General features: G+C 41.4%; 1 protein-coding gene across 8 annotated transcripts in view; it reads left to right on the top strand.

Moving 5' to 3' along the window:
• LIN52 (lin-52 DREAM MuvB core complex component) overlaps nucleotides 1-16804 on the top strand; it is a 358493-nt gene that overhangs the window by 96390 nt on the left and 245299 nt on the right. For 6 of the 8 annotated variants that reach the window (XR_004540048.1, XM_033951064.1, XM_033951065.1 and 3 more), the window contains exon 4: nucleotides 10626-10775. The exons of the other annotated variants lie outside the window; for them this stretch is intronic. Coding sequence is in view for 5 of the 6 variants with exons in the window: in XM_033951064.1 (XP_033806955.1) it covers nucleotides 10626-10775 (150 nt within the window). In the remaining variant the exon portion in view is untranslated. The remainder of the gene's footprint in view (nucleotides 1-10625; nucleotides 10776-16804) is intronic. 8 annotated transcript variants of the gene reach the window in all.

Raw genomic sequence — 16804 nt, 5'->3', positions numbered from 1 at the left:
GACCCTCATAACATCAGACCAGTGGGTTTTACAGGTCGTGAGCCAGGGTTATGCCCTTCGTTTACTGCAAAAGCCTCTGAACTATCCTCCAAAAGAGTCTCTATTTATTCAATTTTCTATACCACCGTTCTCCCAAGGGAGCTCAGAATGGTTTACATGAATTTATTCAGGTACTCAAGGATGTTTCCCTATCTGTTCCGGCAGTTTCATAGTCTTTCTGATGTACCTGGGGCAATGGGGGGATTGAGTGACATGCCCAGGGTCGCAAGGAACAGCGTGGGTTTGAACCCACAACCTCAAGGTGCTGAGGCTGTAGCTTTAACCACTGTGCCACACTCTCTCCTCCTTCTCTTCAACTCGCTTCAGAAGGCACTCCTTCACCAAGAGCTCTCAGCCCTCTTCCAGCTCAATGCGATAGTCACACATTCCCATGCTGGAGAGGGGCTGAGATTTCTACTCCAAGTATTTCCCAATACTGAAAAAGACCGGAGATCACTGCCCAATTCTAGACCTCCATGCTCTCAACGAATACTTGGTGAAATAGTAGTTTTGCATGGTCTCTCTGGGAATCCTGTTGCTACTATTTAATCCTTTGCTATCTACATTCCCATCTTACTTGCCCACAGGAAATATCTTTGCTTTGCTTTTGAGTATAAAGTACACTTCTCCCTCCGTATTCACTGTGATAGGGGATTAACAGAACCGGTGAAGAAAGTGCTGGGAATCAGCGATTTTTATTTTTATTTTTTGTAAATTCTTGAAATTAGCAATTTCTCTACGCAAGTGATGTAATTTGGGGGAGGAGCCAGCAAGCTAAAAACTGTGAATAATCAAAACCACGAATATGAAGGAAGAAGTGTACTAACATTTGGTCTGGCATCAGCTCCAAGAGTATTAGCAAAATGCTTGGTGGTAGTAGCTGCAATCCTCTGCTCATGCTGCTTTCATGTATTTCCTTACCTAGACGATTGGTTAATCAAGGGGGGGGACTGAAATTGAAAAGTTTAAACCGCTGTTATTCATATAGCTATGTCATTGTTTCCTTGTATTGGCTTGATTCAATAAAAGTTTACTTAAGAAGCTGTTTCATAGTGAATCATATCGAATCTTGGCAAAATCGAATTGAAATTTTTTTTTTCTGAATTGGACAGCTCTACCTGGGACCCTATTGTGCTTTCCACTCTGATGAAATCTCCTTTTAAACCACTCTCAACTTCATCCCTCAAACATCTCACTTGGGAAACGGTCTGCACTTTATATATTGGACTGTTAATATGCTAATCTAATCCTCTGTTTCTGTGTCACGCATACCTATGCAGGCACAAAGAGCGGAGAGAGGAGGAGGAGGAGAAAGGGGGGATACATTGGGCAGGGGAAGATTGGACCAAACCTCACAGAACTACCACTCAACTTTTCCCCTCATTCAATCGTAACAGATTTGGAGCTCCTGTCACCAAGGGAACTAGTTCCACATGGCATCTCCTTTGCCTATGCTCAGACTGGGCTGATGTTTGAAGGCTGTATTAATGCACATAAAATTTAAGCAATGGCTACTAAAGTAGTCTATCTTTGTTCCACTCTGTAAACATCTGTAAAGTAGCCACCTGGTCTTCAATTCATACCCTCATATTCCATTACTGTTTGGAGAATCATTCCAAACGGGATAGTTGCTTCGGCCAAGCAGTTCTACCTAATTTGTTCTCTACTTAAATTGCAAACTTTCCCTCCAACACTTTTGGTTTTGCCAGGCTCATGGTAATTGTCAATAACTCTCTTCTCAGAGGCATGATCTTGGCAGCTTGGGAGTCCCAGATGTGAGAATAGGATGCCTGCTTGTCCTCAGAGAACGCATAGTTACTCATCCATAGCAGGTATTCTCCAAGGACAGCAGACCTATATTCTCACAACCCTCTTACCTCCCTTAGTTGGCTCTTTTTCTGTCTTACTGAACTGCAGGTCCCGCAAGCCAACATTGGGCAGGAAGGCACCAGCATGCGGTCCTAAAGTTTTAAAATGACAGTACACTTTTTGACTGTCCGTGCCGTGGTTCTATGGATGATGTCACCCAGATGTGAGAATATAAGCCTGCTGTCCTCAGAGAATATCTGCTACAGGCGAGTAACTCTACTGAATATGCAACAGTGTACAATACATCTTGTAATTTGGTAGTATAGTATACAGTTGTTATATTGCATGACGTTAATATGTTAAGGTTATTTGCTGCCTTGATGGACCTTCTGTTACTGAAACTAGTAGGCTACTTGTTAGCCAGATGTTTTTATCTCAACTTGGTGTGCAATCAAAAAAGCAAATAAAACAGGAATAATTCATGAAGGCATGGAGAATCAAATAAAGAATATAATATTGCCTCTGGATGTCCCATCTTTAAATAAGAATTGCCATACTTGGTCAGATCAATGGTCCATCTAGCTCAGTATCCTGTTTCCAGCAGTTGTCAATCCAGGTTAGAAGTACCTGGCAGAAACCCAAATAGTAGCAACATTAGCTCTTAGATAGAAAGCTGAAATACAGATCCTCCAGGGTAGCATTTTCAGACATGCTCCCAGTTTCACACGCAAGACCCAAAAGGCAGGCAGAGATCCGAAGTCTCAATGTGTGGTTGAGACGATGGTGCAGGGATGAGGGATTAGATTTGTTAGGAACTGGGCAGCCTTCTGGGAAAGGGGGAACTTGTTCCAAAATGATAGACTCCACCGTAACTGGGATGGAATCAGGTTGCTGGCGCTAATGTTTAAAAAGGAGATAGAGCAGCTTTTAAACTGAGATGCAGGGGAAAGCAGACAGTCGCCCAGAAGTGGATGGTTCGGTATGAGATATCTTTGAAGGATATTATTGAAAAAGGCTATTTAGGGGGTCCCAATAGAGAGGTTTCAATAATGGTGAAAGAAAGCCTGGTGTGTTTGAGAGGAAGGCAGAGTAAAAGACTCAGATTTTCCCTGTTTTCTCAGCAGCCTGTAGTTACAAGGAAAAACCACAATTTGAAGTGTCTGTATACGAATGCTAGAAGCCTAAAAAATAAAATAGGAGAGTTAGAGTATATAGCACTGAATGATGAGAACCCTCCATTTCATCTCGGGACTTTGTTACTTCGGCTCACTTCAGAGCCCTTATTGCTCTAGGCGTGCGAGCTTGCTCCGCCTCATTTTGAATCACCGGAGCGCAAGACCTTTAAATCTACCAATGCCTAACATCGCTCAGCCGTTCGGTGCGCCGTCAAAGGCGTGTGCGCCATAGCACACGCCTTCACAAAGCGACAAGAGGAAACAATTGCATTCCCTACAATTTGATAAGTCTTATTCAAACTTAACCCAATCAGGTTTTTACAAGAAACATACAGACTCTAAATTTTACCTTTGATTAAGGGCTAGATTCACTAACCCTCCGATTCATGGGCGATTGGAGGCAGGCCGACCGATTCACCAACCATCTGCATGCAAATGGGGGCGATCGGAGGCACACCCCCAACTGACTGCATGGATCGGATTGAGCCCTGACAGTAGTGACAGGAGAAGCAGCCTCCTGTCACTGCTGTCAGGACTCTGACGGCTTTTTTTTTTTTTTTAAGAGGCCGCAAAATATCAGGCCTATTAAAAAAAAAAGCCTCCCCTGTGGCGAACACCCCCCCCCCATGCGCGCCCAAACCAGCACCCAGCACCCCCTCCCCATACCAAATCGTGGGAGCAGGAGAAGTGCTCAGCCCCTCCTGCTCCAGGCCTCCTCTGAGGCCGGCTGGCTGGCTGGGCCCGGCCCACCCCCTGCTTAAAATTATGGCAGGAGAGTTCCCACTCCCTCCTGCCATCAGTCCCACCCACCCAAAAACTAACGGCAGGAGGAATGCCGCCCCCCCCCGAATGCCACCTCCATATTCCCGGTCCCCTCTCCATCCCCCTTCCCAGTCCCTCCTGCTCCTGGCCTCCTTCGCTGAGTGCAGCCTTAGGCCCCGCTCTGGTGCATCATGTGTTGCACGGGGTGTGTCCTAAGGCACTGATTGGCTGAGGCACCTCGGGCTCATCCCTTGGGAGAGGCTCGGGACACCTCAGCCAATCAGGGACTTCCTTAGGGAGGAGTCTACTACAGGGAGGGAGGTGGGCTGGGCCAGGCTAGGTGGTGTTTGCGATGGCAGGAGAGAGATGGCATCCCTCTTGCCTTGTGTTCGGTGGGGCATCGGCGCTCGGGGCATTTTTTAGGGGTTTGGGGAGGGAGGAGGCACTTCAGGGGGGGAGTGTTTTTTTATTTTTACCGAGCAGATATTTTGTTACATTATTCTATATTCCCCCCCCCCCCCCCAAAGAAATGGAAACTCGCAAAAAATGACTTTTATGAATTTGTTTCATCTAATACTATGCTCGGACCACATCACCTTCTTCTAGGTGATATTAACATCCACATGGACCAAGAGACTGCTGATGCTAAAGATCTATTTTCTTTTCCATCGTATCTAGATTTCTTTACACCAAGTCAAGAAAAAACACATCAAAGAGGCCACCAGCTAGATCTGGTGACCTTTTCCTCAAAACCGCAACTTAATACAAAAAATTGATCTTTTGGAAGTGTCATGGAGTGACACGGCTTTGTCTGATCTCCACTTATGTAATTTTAAATTAAAGTGGCAAGAAAAATGTAATAAACAGGGCTATAAAAATAACAAACAGATGATGATCCATGTGGGGACGAACAACGTGAGCAACAGGAACTACAACAGAGAAGTACTGAAGGACCATTTCCGGACGCTAGGAAGGAAGCTGAAGACCAGAATGCAGAGGATAGCATTCTCGGAGATCCTGCCTGTACCCAGGGCAGATGAGAAGAAACAGATGGAGCTGCAAGCAGTCAACGCATGGGTGCGGCGCTGGTGTGAGGAAGAAGGATTCCACTTCGTGCGCAACTGGACAACGTTCTGGGGGAGGAGCAAGCTATACAGGAAGGATGGACTCCACCTCGGCAGAGATGGAACGAGGCTACTTGCGAACAATATCAAGAGAGAAGTTGAGAAGCTTTTAAACTAGGAAGAAGGGGAACGTCGACAGAGAGAGAGAGTTGATGATTCGGGAACTGGTATACCCAGAGGATACCATGCAGGAAGATGGAGGGGATGACTCACCAGATCACAGACAAGACAGATTGAAAGGGATACAAGAGGGAAGGACACGCAAGAAAGGAGCAGGCTGCAAACTCAAGTGTATGTACACGAATGCAAGGAGCTTTAGAAATAAGATGGGTGAATTAGAAGCTGTGGTACAGAAGGACAATGTTGACATCATCGGCATCACGGAAACATGGTGGACTGATGAAAATGTCTGGGACACGGTGCTACCAGGATACAAACTATATCACAGAGACAGAGTGACACAAAAAGGAGGAGGCATTGCCATATATATCAAAGAGGGAATTGAATCTATTGGAGAAAACATGCCACAACAGACGGATAAGTTAGAGTCTCTATGGGTCAAAATTCCAGGAACAAATGGACCAGAACCGAGGATAGGGATCTACTACCGACCCCCAGGGCAGTCCGAAGAAATTGATGAAGAAATGATGGATGAGATTAAAAGCAACTGCAAGGGAGGCAACACAGTTACCATGGGCGACTTCAACTATCCGGGGATAGAATGGAACCTCGGCACCTCCGGCTGTGCTAGAGAGACCAAGTTCCTGGAAACAGTAGGTGATTGCTTCCTTGAACAACTTGTCAAGGAAAACACAAGAGGAAACGCAATTCTGGACTTAATTCTAAATGGGCTGCGAGGACCGGCACAGGATGTAGAAGTAGAGGGGACGCTGGGAAACAGCGATCACAATATGATCCGCTTCAACCTGGAAACAGGGGCAAAACATCGGTCTAGAACGACGGCCACAGTGCTAAACTTCTGAAAAGGGAATTACGAAGGGATGAGACGGATGGTGGGGAAGAAGATTAAAAAGAGGATAAACACTTTAAAGACGCTAGAGCAAGCTTGGTCTCTCTTTAAGGATACAGTAACCGAGGCACACAATCTATATATACCACGTATCAAAGGGATCAAAGAGGAAAAAGAATAAAGAACCGGCGTTAAGATGTTAAGGAAGTGATCAGAGACAAAAAAAACCTCATTTAAGGAATGGAAAAGATCAAAAACGGACGAAAACTGGAATAAGCACAAACAACATCAACGCAGGTGCCATAAGGCGGTAAAAGGGGCCAAAAGAGACTATGAGGAAAAAATAGCCATGGAGGTGAAAAACTTCAAGCCGTTCTTTCGATACATTAGATAGATTGTGAGCCTGCCGGGACAGATAGGGAAAAATGCTTGAGTACCTGAATAAATTAATGTAAACCGTTCTGAGCTCTCTTGGGAGAACGGTATAGAAAATTGAATTTAAAAAAAAAAATATATTAAAAGGAAATGACCCACGAAGGAAGCAGTGGGACCGTTGGATGACCAAGGAAAAAAGGGAGCGCATAAAGAGGACAAACAATCGCAGACAGACTGAACATGTTTTTTGCGTCTGTATTTACCGAAGAGGATATACACAGCATACCGGAACCAATCAGGCTATATGCTGGAAGTGAAAACGGGAAACTGACAGAGTTAATGATCAGTTTAGAAGAGGTATGCAGGCAGATTGATAGGCTTAACAGCGATTAATCCCCGGGACCGGTGGGCATCCATCTGAGGGTCAACAAGGAACTAAAAGGGGCCATAGCTGAACTGCTTCAACCAATAGCCAATCTGTCGATCAAAACAGGAAAGATTCCGGAGGACTGGAAGGTGGCAAATGTTACGCCAATCTTCAAAAAAGGTTCGAGGGGAGACCCGGGAAACTACAGACCGGTGAGTCTGACCTCGGCACCGGGAAAGATGGTAGAGGCGCTGATAAAGGACCGCATCATTGATCACCTTGACGGACATGGTCTGATGAGGACCAGCCAGCACGGTTTCAGCAAAGGCAGATCTTGTCTGACAAACTTGCTGCACTTCTTCGAGGGAGTGAACAGGCAGATAGACAAGGGTGACCCGGTCGACATTATATATCTGGATTTTCAGAAGGCATTCGACAAGGTTCCGCATGAACTACTACTTTGGAAAATTACGAGCCATGAAATCAAGGGTGAAATACTCACATGGATTAGAAACTGGCTGGAGCATAGGAAACAGAGAGTGGGGGTAAATGGACAATACTCGGACTGGAAGAGCGTCACCGGTGGGGTGCCGCAGGGCTCGGTGCTTGGACCCGTGCTCTTCAACATCTTTATAAACGACGAGCGAGGTGATTAAATTTGCGGACGATACGAAGTTATTCAGAGTAATGAAGACGCAGGGGTACTGCGAAGATCTGCAACATGACATAATCAGGCTCAAGGAATCGGCATCGACATGGCAAATGAAGTTTAACATGGATAAGTGTAAAGTGATGCATGTCGGTAACAAAAATCTCCTGCACGAATACAGGATGTCCGGGTTGGTACCGCTCTGAACTGTTTTGTGGTATTGCGGTATACAAAAATAAAGTTATTATTATTATTATTATTACTTGGAGAGACCTCCCAGGAAAGGGACTTGGGAATTCTGATCAACAAATTGATGAAGCCATCCATGCAATGTGCAGCGGCAGCGAAAAGGGTGAACAGAATGCTAGGAATGATAAAGAAGGGTATTACAAACAGATCGGAGAAGGTTATCATGCCGCTGTACTGGGCCTTGGTGCGCCCTCACCTGGAGTACAGCGTCCAGCACTGGTCGCCGTACATGAAAAAGGACACGTTACTACTAGAAAGTTTCCAGAGAAGAGCGACTAAGATTGTTAAGGGTTTGGAGGAACTGCCATACGGCGAAAGATTAGAGAAACCTTGCCTCTTCTCCCTTGAACAGAGGAGATTGAGAGGGGACTTGTTCGAAACATTCAAGGTACTGAAGGGAATAGACTTGGTAGATAAGGACAGGTTGTTCACCCTCCCCAAGGTAGGGAGAACGAGAGGACACTCTCTAAAGTTGAAAGGAATTACAACTTACAAATGTAAGGAAGTTCTTCACTCAGAGAGTGGTAGAAAACTGGAACAATCTTCCGGAGTCTGTCATAGGGAAAACACCCTCCAGGGATTCAAGACAAAGTTAGACAAGTTCCTGCTGAACAAGGACATACGCTGATAGGGCTAGTCTCAGTTAGGGCTCTGGTCTTAGACCAGAGGGGCCGCCACATGAGCGGACTGCTGGGCATGATGGACCACTGGTCTGACCCAGCAGCAGCAATTCTTATGTTCATATGTTCTTATGTTATGTTCTTATGACAGGACTAGTACTATTAGCAGAGGCAAGGTAAACCAAACGGAATTCTGGTCACATTACAAATTAAAAGCTAAAGAAGGACCAGAAAATTTTTTTTTTAAATGATTGGAATAATCTCAGTGATCATATTCTAGATACTATAGCACCTAAAAGAGCATATTCTAAGAAAGATAGACCAGTTAATACAGTATCTGGTATGACAAGGAATTAATGCGACTAAAAAGGGTACTACAAAAGATGGAAAAAGTCTAGATTAAATCTGGTAAGGATGAAGACAAGATCAAATTTGAGCAAAAGTTAAAGAATATAAAACTAAGATTATGGAGAAATGAAGTAAATACTACATGCAAACAATTGGTATAGTAAAAACCAACAGTAAAGGCCTGTTCAAACTGGTCAATACTCTGTTTGAAGTTAATTCAAAAAAACGAACAAATATGGAATGCCCCCCAACTGCTGAAAAACTGGCAGACTTTTTCAAAAACAGAGTTAGCACACTATGAGCCAATTTTGGGGGCCAGACTAACGACATGCTGAATTTAACTAGACCAGTAGATGATATTAGAGTAGATATGATCTGCGACCAATTCGCCACCCCTGATTGGAACTTTTTTCGTAAACTGTTTTCTAAATACACCAAAAAGCACTGTCGATTTTAGACAACTCTCCTAGCAACGTACTGAATAATGCACCCTTTTCCTTCAGAGCAAACCTTTTCAAATGGGTCATTTTCCAATTGCAAGAAGGTCGATTTGGGCAGGAACTAGAACAAATTATAGTCACACCCATTATTTAAAAAATTCCAGACTAGTAGCCAGCATCCTGCTATTTACTAAAATATTAGAGGATTAGTAAATGACGAATTGGTCAAATACTTAGAAAAATATAACGTCCTACATAACTGCCAATCTAGATTTCATTCAGGTTACAGTACAGAAACCATACTAGCATCATTAATTAATCAACTAAACAACCTATTTAACTTAGATACCAGTGCCAACTAGATCTAAGCAGTGCCTTTGATCTGGTAGATCATGATCTACTGTTGGGCTGCTTGAATTCAGTTGGAATTACGGGTAATATACACAAATGGTTCCAGGGTTTCCTGAAAAACAGATCTTATCAAGTATACATTGCAGGTAAATACTCTCCCCTATGGACAAATTCCTGTGGAGTCCCGCAAGGCTCTCCACTATCACCAATGCTGTTCAATATATATTTAGTCCCTTTGGCTAATTTATTACAAAGTCTCAATGTGATATTCTACATCTACACTGATGATATCACTATACTAATACCATTACAATCATTCTCAACAGAACTAAGGCCTCCTTTTACGAAGGCGAGTTAGGGCCTTAACGCGTGGAATAGCGCGAGCTAAAATGCCTTGCGCGCTAGCCGCTACCGCCTCCTCTTGAGCAGGTGGCAGTTTTTTGGCTAGCGCGCATTATAGCACGCGCTAATCCAGTGCTTGTGCTAAAAATGCTAGCGCACCTTCGTAAAAGGAGCCCTAAGTATCCTAATCTCAAATATTCTGGGGAAAATAGAACAGTGGATGTTGCAATCAAAATTGAAACTCAACCCTGAGAAAACTAAGATCTTTCTTGCTAGCCCCAACGACAAACTCAGGGAAACCTCCATTCAACTCAATAGTCAAAATTTTGAGATAGCAAGTCACATCAAAATCTTGGGAGTTACTCTAGACCAGGGGTCTCAAAGTCCTTCCTTGAGGGCCGCAATCCAGTCAGGTTTTCAGGATTTCCCCAATGAATATGCATTGAAAGTACTGCATGCACGTAGATCTCATGCATATTCATTGGGGAAATCCTGAAAACCCGACTGGATTTCGGCCCTCAAGGAGGGACCTTGAGACCCCTGCTCTAGACCGATACCTAATGTTAGAGAAACACACTGACCAACTGACTAAAAAATGTTTCGCTATTTTATGGAAACTAAGAACCATAAAAAAATATTTTGACATGTAGTCCTTTAGGATACTAGTTAAATCCACCATCCTATCTACCTGAGACTATTGTAATATCACATACCTAGGGTCAACCAAGAAAATATTGCTAAGATTTCACTGGTTCAAAATGCAGCTGTTCATCTGATCTTTGGATTTAAAAAAGTTTGACCATGTAAGCCCTTTTTACGTGCAACTTCATTTACTCTCTTTCAAAACTAGAGTTATTTTAAAATTCGGCTACATTTGTTATAAATAACCCTTCGGGCTACTACCATCATACTTACCACCCAACTAAAATTATTCTCATCAAATAAGATCAAAAGAAACTCGGGTATGTTTATGTACCCCGTTCTGAAAGCCTGTCTTTTTAAAAGTTTCTTAGACAAAACTCTGGCTTTTCAAGCGTGGAAAATGAACTCTTCACCCAGAGAGTGGTAGAAAACTGGAACACTCTTCTGGAGTCTGTTATAGGGGAAACACCCTTCAGGGATTCAAGACAAAGTTGGACAAGTTCTGGAGCGCAGGTGAGGCTGGACTCATTTAGAGCACTGATCTATGACCTAAGGGCTACCGCGTGAGCGGGCTGCTGGGCACGATGGACCATTGGTCTGACCCAGCAGCAGCAATTCTTATGTTGGCTGTGTCCACTAATTGCCCAATCCCAATCTTACCTTGAGTTCAGAAAATCGATAAAAACCTATTTGTTTGGTAAATTTATGCAATGATTTCACATTATATTACATTGTACCACATCATATTGTATTTCACTGTATTGTATTCCACTGAATTCTACTATATTTTGTGTCTTTGCTGATATGTCTCAGTTTTCTTTTTTTTAAAAAATTTTTATTTAATAATTTTAATACAATAATCTCAGTGCAAAACACAATTAGCATTGATTATAATCTGGAAACTTAATAAGCTAATAATAAGAATACATCTTATCAATACTACAATTAAAACAGTCCCATTCTCTGTCTCGTCCCCCCCCCCCCCTCCCAGGAGACCTGGTTCCAAAACCTTAGGGGGTAGAATAATTCTTCATAAAGCTTCTTTTTCCAATTCAATGTAAGTCTCTCATATGTCATTAAATTTTACCCATTGATTAGTTAAAAGGGCTGAAAGTCTATATTTTTCACACACTATTCTTAAACGTTCCCTCACATCTCTCAGAGTAGGGACATTTAACATACGCCATTGCTGAGCTAATGTCAATCTAGCAGCTATGAATGCCAAGTCCAAAAGTTTAGATTGAGAAAGTATTAAACTCTTTCTCCCAGCAATGCCCTTTCAGCATTCAACATAAGTGGAGTCTGAATTAATCTGCTCACATACTCAAAAACCTGCTCCCAAAACTTCTGGACCCTTTGACATTCCCACCACATATGATAAAATGTACCTCTTTCACCCCATCCTTTCCAATAAGTAGCATCACTCTGCTTGGTGCATTTACTAATTAAAACGGGGGAAGTATACCAACGTACTAAGAGTTTTAATAGCATTTTCCACCAAAGTGGCAGCCCTAGCTGTCTGAAAAAGATATGATGCAATTACCCCCCACTCATCTATGGACTATTCTTTCCCCAAATCTTTTTCCCATGCTTTCATGTATGATGTTTTGGTTACTTTATCTTCATTTATAATTTTATATAACCAAGAGACACACCCTTTTGCTACTGGTTCTCCTAACCTTTTTTCAAATTCAGATTTCTTTAAAATTCCATTGCTCTTCATCTTATATGTTAATACATAATTTTTTATCTGTAGATAAGGGAAAAGATCTCTCATATCTAATTGAAATTGATTCTGAATATCTATAAAGGCTTTTACCTCCCCTTCTTCAATTAATTAACCAAAACATGCTCACCCTTTTGCCTCCCACCTCTTAAAGATTCCCCCCTCCCTACCTGGTATAAAATCTTGTGCATATAATATAGAGGAGAAAAAAAAATACCTTGTTCTCTACCTAAAAGTTTTTTCCTAACACTTTTCCAAATTCTCAGGGAACATTTACTGAAAGGATTATTTATATTTGATAGGTCTTTTTCTCCCAGCCATGGTAAGTATTTCAGTTTTCTTATAAGGCCGTTTGGGGGAGGATGGGCTGGAGAGGGCTTCAATGGCTGGGAGGGTTTAGATGGGATGGAGTAGGTTTTAACGGAGATTTCTGCAGTTGGAACCCAAGCACAGTACCGGGTAGAGCTTTGGATTCTTGCCCAGAAATAGCTAAGAAGAAAAAATTTAAATTGAATCAGGTTGGGCAGACTGGATGGACCATTCAGGTCTTTATCTGCCGTCATCTACTATGTATGTTACATCTAACATTGCTTGTTCTATTTTTACCCAAAGCTTAGAAGGAGATGAGTGCCATTCAACTATTGCTCTCAACTGAGCTGCCTTATAATAATTCTCCAGAGAAGGTAAACCCAGTCCTCCTTCCGCCTTAGACTTAAACATTGCCTGCCTTCTGACCCTTAGCCATTTTCCTCCCCATATAAATCTCAATATCATATTATTCCATTTTTGAAAAAACTGTTTTGAGATTTCTATCGGTAATACTTGGAATAAGTAAAGAAACCTAGGGAGAATCATCATCTTTATCACTTCCATACGACCTAACCAGGAAATGAACAATTTATTCCACCTATCTAAATCTTTCTGAATATCCTTTACCAATGGTATATAATTTTGTTGGAACAAGTGTCCAATCTGCTCCCAAATTTATTCCCAGTTAGCAGATAGAACCCTTTACTCATCTCAGAGGTACCAATCTTTGTAATTCCATAACCCTCTCTATTGATGCTGAAATATTCATCACTTCCGTTTTATTTAAATTAGCTTTAAACCCTGATAGTTGGCCATATTCATTCATAATATCTTTGAGGGTAATTAGTCTTTTCAGATGCCTCAACAATAGCTAATATGTCATCTGCAAATAAGGACAACTTTTGTTCTTCACCCTCTGGCCTTTTACCTGTTGAGAATGTCTAATTTTCTGAGGTAAGGGCTCAATGATTAATGCAAAAATCAAGGGGGACATTGGGCAACCCTGCCTTGTCCTTCTTTGAAGTTCAAATGTAGTGGAATAAGTTCCATTTATTTTAACGCACACTAATGGGCTATTATATAGTGTAAATATCCAATCCCTATACCTTTTCCCAAGGCCCACATGCCCCAAGACTGCACCCATAAACCTCCATTCAACTCTGTCAAATGCTTTTTCATCATCAACCGAGACTGCCACCCATCCTGTTCTTTTTCTTTTAGCCCTCCATAACAAATCTAATACCGTCCTAATCCCATCAGATGCTTGTCTCCCAGTAATAAATCCTACCTGATCCGGGTGGATAAGTGAGGGCATATATGATGACAGTGAGGACATATATGAGGACGCTAGCCATAATTTTTTGTGCCAATTCCCAACAAGGAAATAGGTCTATAACTAGCACAATATGTGTTATCTTTTCCTGTTTTAGGTATTATTGTGATTCCCGCCAATCTCATATAATATAATTATTTAACAATCTTTTAGATTGTTAAATAATTTTGCTAAGAGAGGAGTTACATAAGGTATAAACTTTATATAAAACATTCCTGTGAATCCATCCATTCCTGAAGACTTGCCCAATTTAATTTGATGTATTACTCCTCGGATCTCGTCCTTAGTTATATCTTCTTCTAATTTTGGGGCCTCTGAATCTTAAAGCTTGTTTAATTCTAACTGAGACAAGTATTGTGCCAGGGATGTTCCCTGTCCCTGATATTCTGATGTATATAATTTTTTATAGAATTCCACAAATCTGTCATGAATCTCCTTCTCTTTCGATAGAATATCACCGTGTTCGGATCGTATTCCCATAATATTACCTTGCTGGTGTTGTACTTTAATATGATGTGCTAATAATTTCCCTGCACGATTCCCAGATTCAAAATGTTTAAGTCTTAGGCGATCTAAATTGAATTGAATGGCTTCATCTTCCATTTTTCCTAAAGTCATATGAATCTCTTTTATTTGGGTCCTGATCTGTTCCCCACCGATTCCATTTTTATGTTGTATTACTAATCCCATCAATTTTTCTCTTAGTTTTTTTCCTCCTTTTCCCGGGTCTTTTTCTTATAGGAAGCTATAGAAATCAACTCTCTCCTTAAGACAGTTTTTAGAGATTCCCAAATCGTAGTAGGTGAGTAATGATCAGTACTATCATTATTTAAAAAATTTCTAATAGATTGTTCTATTTTCTGGACTACTTTAGGATCTTCTAATAAGAGTATCATTTAATTTCCAGTATCATGTCCCCATTTTAGTATATCCCCATAGTATATCAACCCATAATGGGGCATGATCCGCCCAACTGGTTTCCTCTATTTTTGCATCTATTAACTTACCTCCTAATTCTAAATCAAACTAAAACTAAACACAGAGAAAACAAAAATCTTCTTGGCAAGCCCCAATGACAAAATAACGAAAACATCGTTAAAAATAAACGACCATGAATACCCAATCTCCAAAACCATAAAAATACTCACCTAACCATGGCTGACCACACAAACCTACTGGTGAAGAAATGCTTTTACACGATGTGGAAGCTAAGGACTATCAAAAAATACTTTGACACAACATCCTTTAGATTACTGGTACAATCGCTGATCCTATCTACCCTAGATTACTGCAACATCGCCTACCTGGGTATACCCAAAAAAACAGTACAAAAATTAAGATTAGTGCAAAACACTGCAGTTCACTTGATCTTCGGACTGAAGAAAAAAGACCACAACAGCCCCTATTACAAAAAATTACACTGGCTACCAATGGAGGCGCGAATACTGTTCAAATTTGCATGCATCTGTTACAAACAAATCTGGGGCCTAGCACCTTCCTACCTGCAAACACACTTCACTCTGTACAACCCCACATGTACAACCAGAAACAAAAACATCTTTGCATACCCAAAGATCACAGGCTGCAAATACAAATCCTTCCTAGACAGAACCTTCATGTTCCAAGCAAACAGACAGCAATCCTGGCTGGGAAATCACATAAATAAAGCCAGACAGACCTACAACACATTCTGAAAATGAATTAAAACCGCTCTATTTGACAAATTCCTTGCCTAATCAGATGACCTCTCTCAGATATTCTTTCCCCTTATAACCCCAATGTATTATGTAATTTCTTTCTCTCATGTATTCCTTCCCTATGCTTCCCTAATTATTATGTAACTTCCTTCTTCTTACATTGTGTAATTCGCTGATTGTCCAGCCTTCTTTCTATGTGAACCGCCTAGAAGTCAGTTTGACTATGGCGGTATAGAAAAATAAAGTTATTATTATTAATTCTGGAGTACACTCTATGTGGGGAAGAATAGTAAGTGTAGTCTCTTCCTAACATATGTATATTATGCCATCCATCCAATAAATTTAATGCTTCCAAAAATCTTTTTAATTGTTTTCTGTCTTTTTTTGTTCTATCACTTTTAGTACTCGTAGTATCCCAGCGAGGGTCCAAGACCAGATTGAAATCCCCCCTACTAATAATAATCCTTCCTGTTTTTTTTAAATTATACTGATAAGATCTTCAAAAAATTTCCCTTGATTGAAATGAGACGCATAAAGGTTCACCAATGTCACCTTTACCCCCATTTAATTCACCTACCTAGATGATCCATCAGCCTTCATCATCCCTCCATTCCTCCTTTGTTAAAACTTTCAGGTTTTTTTTCAAATAATATTCCCACCTCTGTTTTCTTTTTCTCCTTTTTATTAGAGGCCCAAACTCTCACTGGATAGTCTTTGAAATGGACATCTTTTCACCCAATTTTTGTAAATGCATTTCTTGTACATAGCATACATCAAGTTTCAACCTTCTCATCTCATTTAAAAGCAACTGGCGTTTTTGAGGTATATTAAGTCATTCACATTTAGACTTCCTAATCTAATCTTACTTTCATACATTCTTTCAAATTCCATTTCTATTTTTTTCTAACTTTCCTAGGCTTACAGATCTTATAATTTTTCCCCCGGTCACCTTATCTCGCCCCCCCCCCCATCCCCCTTAGCCCAATCAATCCTAAAAAGAAAACCAACTTATCTTTCACCCCTTCCCTCTTTTCCCCATTCCCCTCCAAATCTCTCTCGTCTTCTGTCCCTGGTTCTGGATCCAGACATCAGTCGACAAGACCAAGGGCTCCTTTTTACGAAGCCGCATTAGCAGCTTTATCGCACGCACATTTTTAGCGCGCACTAACCCCCGCACTAGCCAAAAAACTACCGCCTGCTCAAGAGGAGGCGGTAGCGGCTAGCACGGCTGACAAATTAGCATACGCTATTACACACGTTTAACCGCTAACGTGACTTCGTAAAAGGAGCCCCAAATGTCAGATCCAATTCCAGACATCAGAGTCGAAGAAAGTTAACCGTGACCTGGCTCTCCATAACTTTTCTTAAATTCTACCCCCTTGCATTCACTTATCTTTATTTTATTAAACAATTATTTTAAAAAATTAATATCAAGAATTATTCTCATTGTTTCTGTAATCTCTTTTTGTTCTACTCT

Source organism: Geotrypetes seraphini, chromosome 7 (genome assembly GCF_902459505.1).
Source record: "Geotrypetes seraphini chromosome 7, aGeoSer1.1, whole genome shotgun sequence".
In the NCBI taxonomy this organism is placed as follows: Eukaryota; Metazoa; Chordata; class Amphibia; order Gymnophiona; family Dermophiidae; genus Geotrypetes; species Geotrypetes seraphini.
The sequence above is the reverse complement of the archived record's forward strand: the minus strand, read 5'-3'. Positions and strand labels throughout refer to the sequence as shown.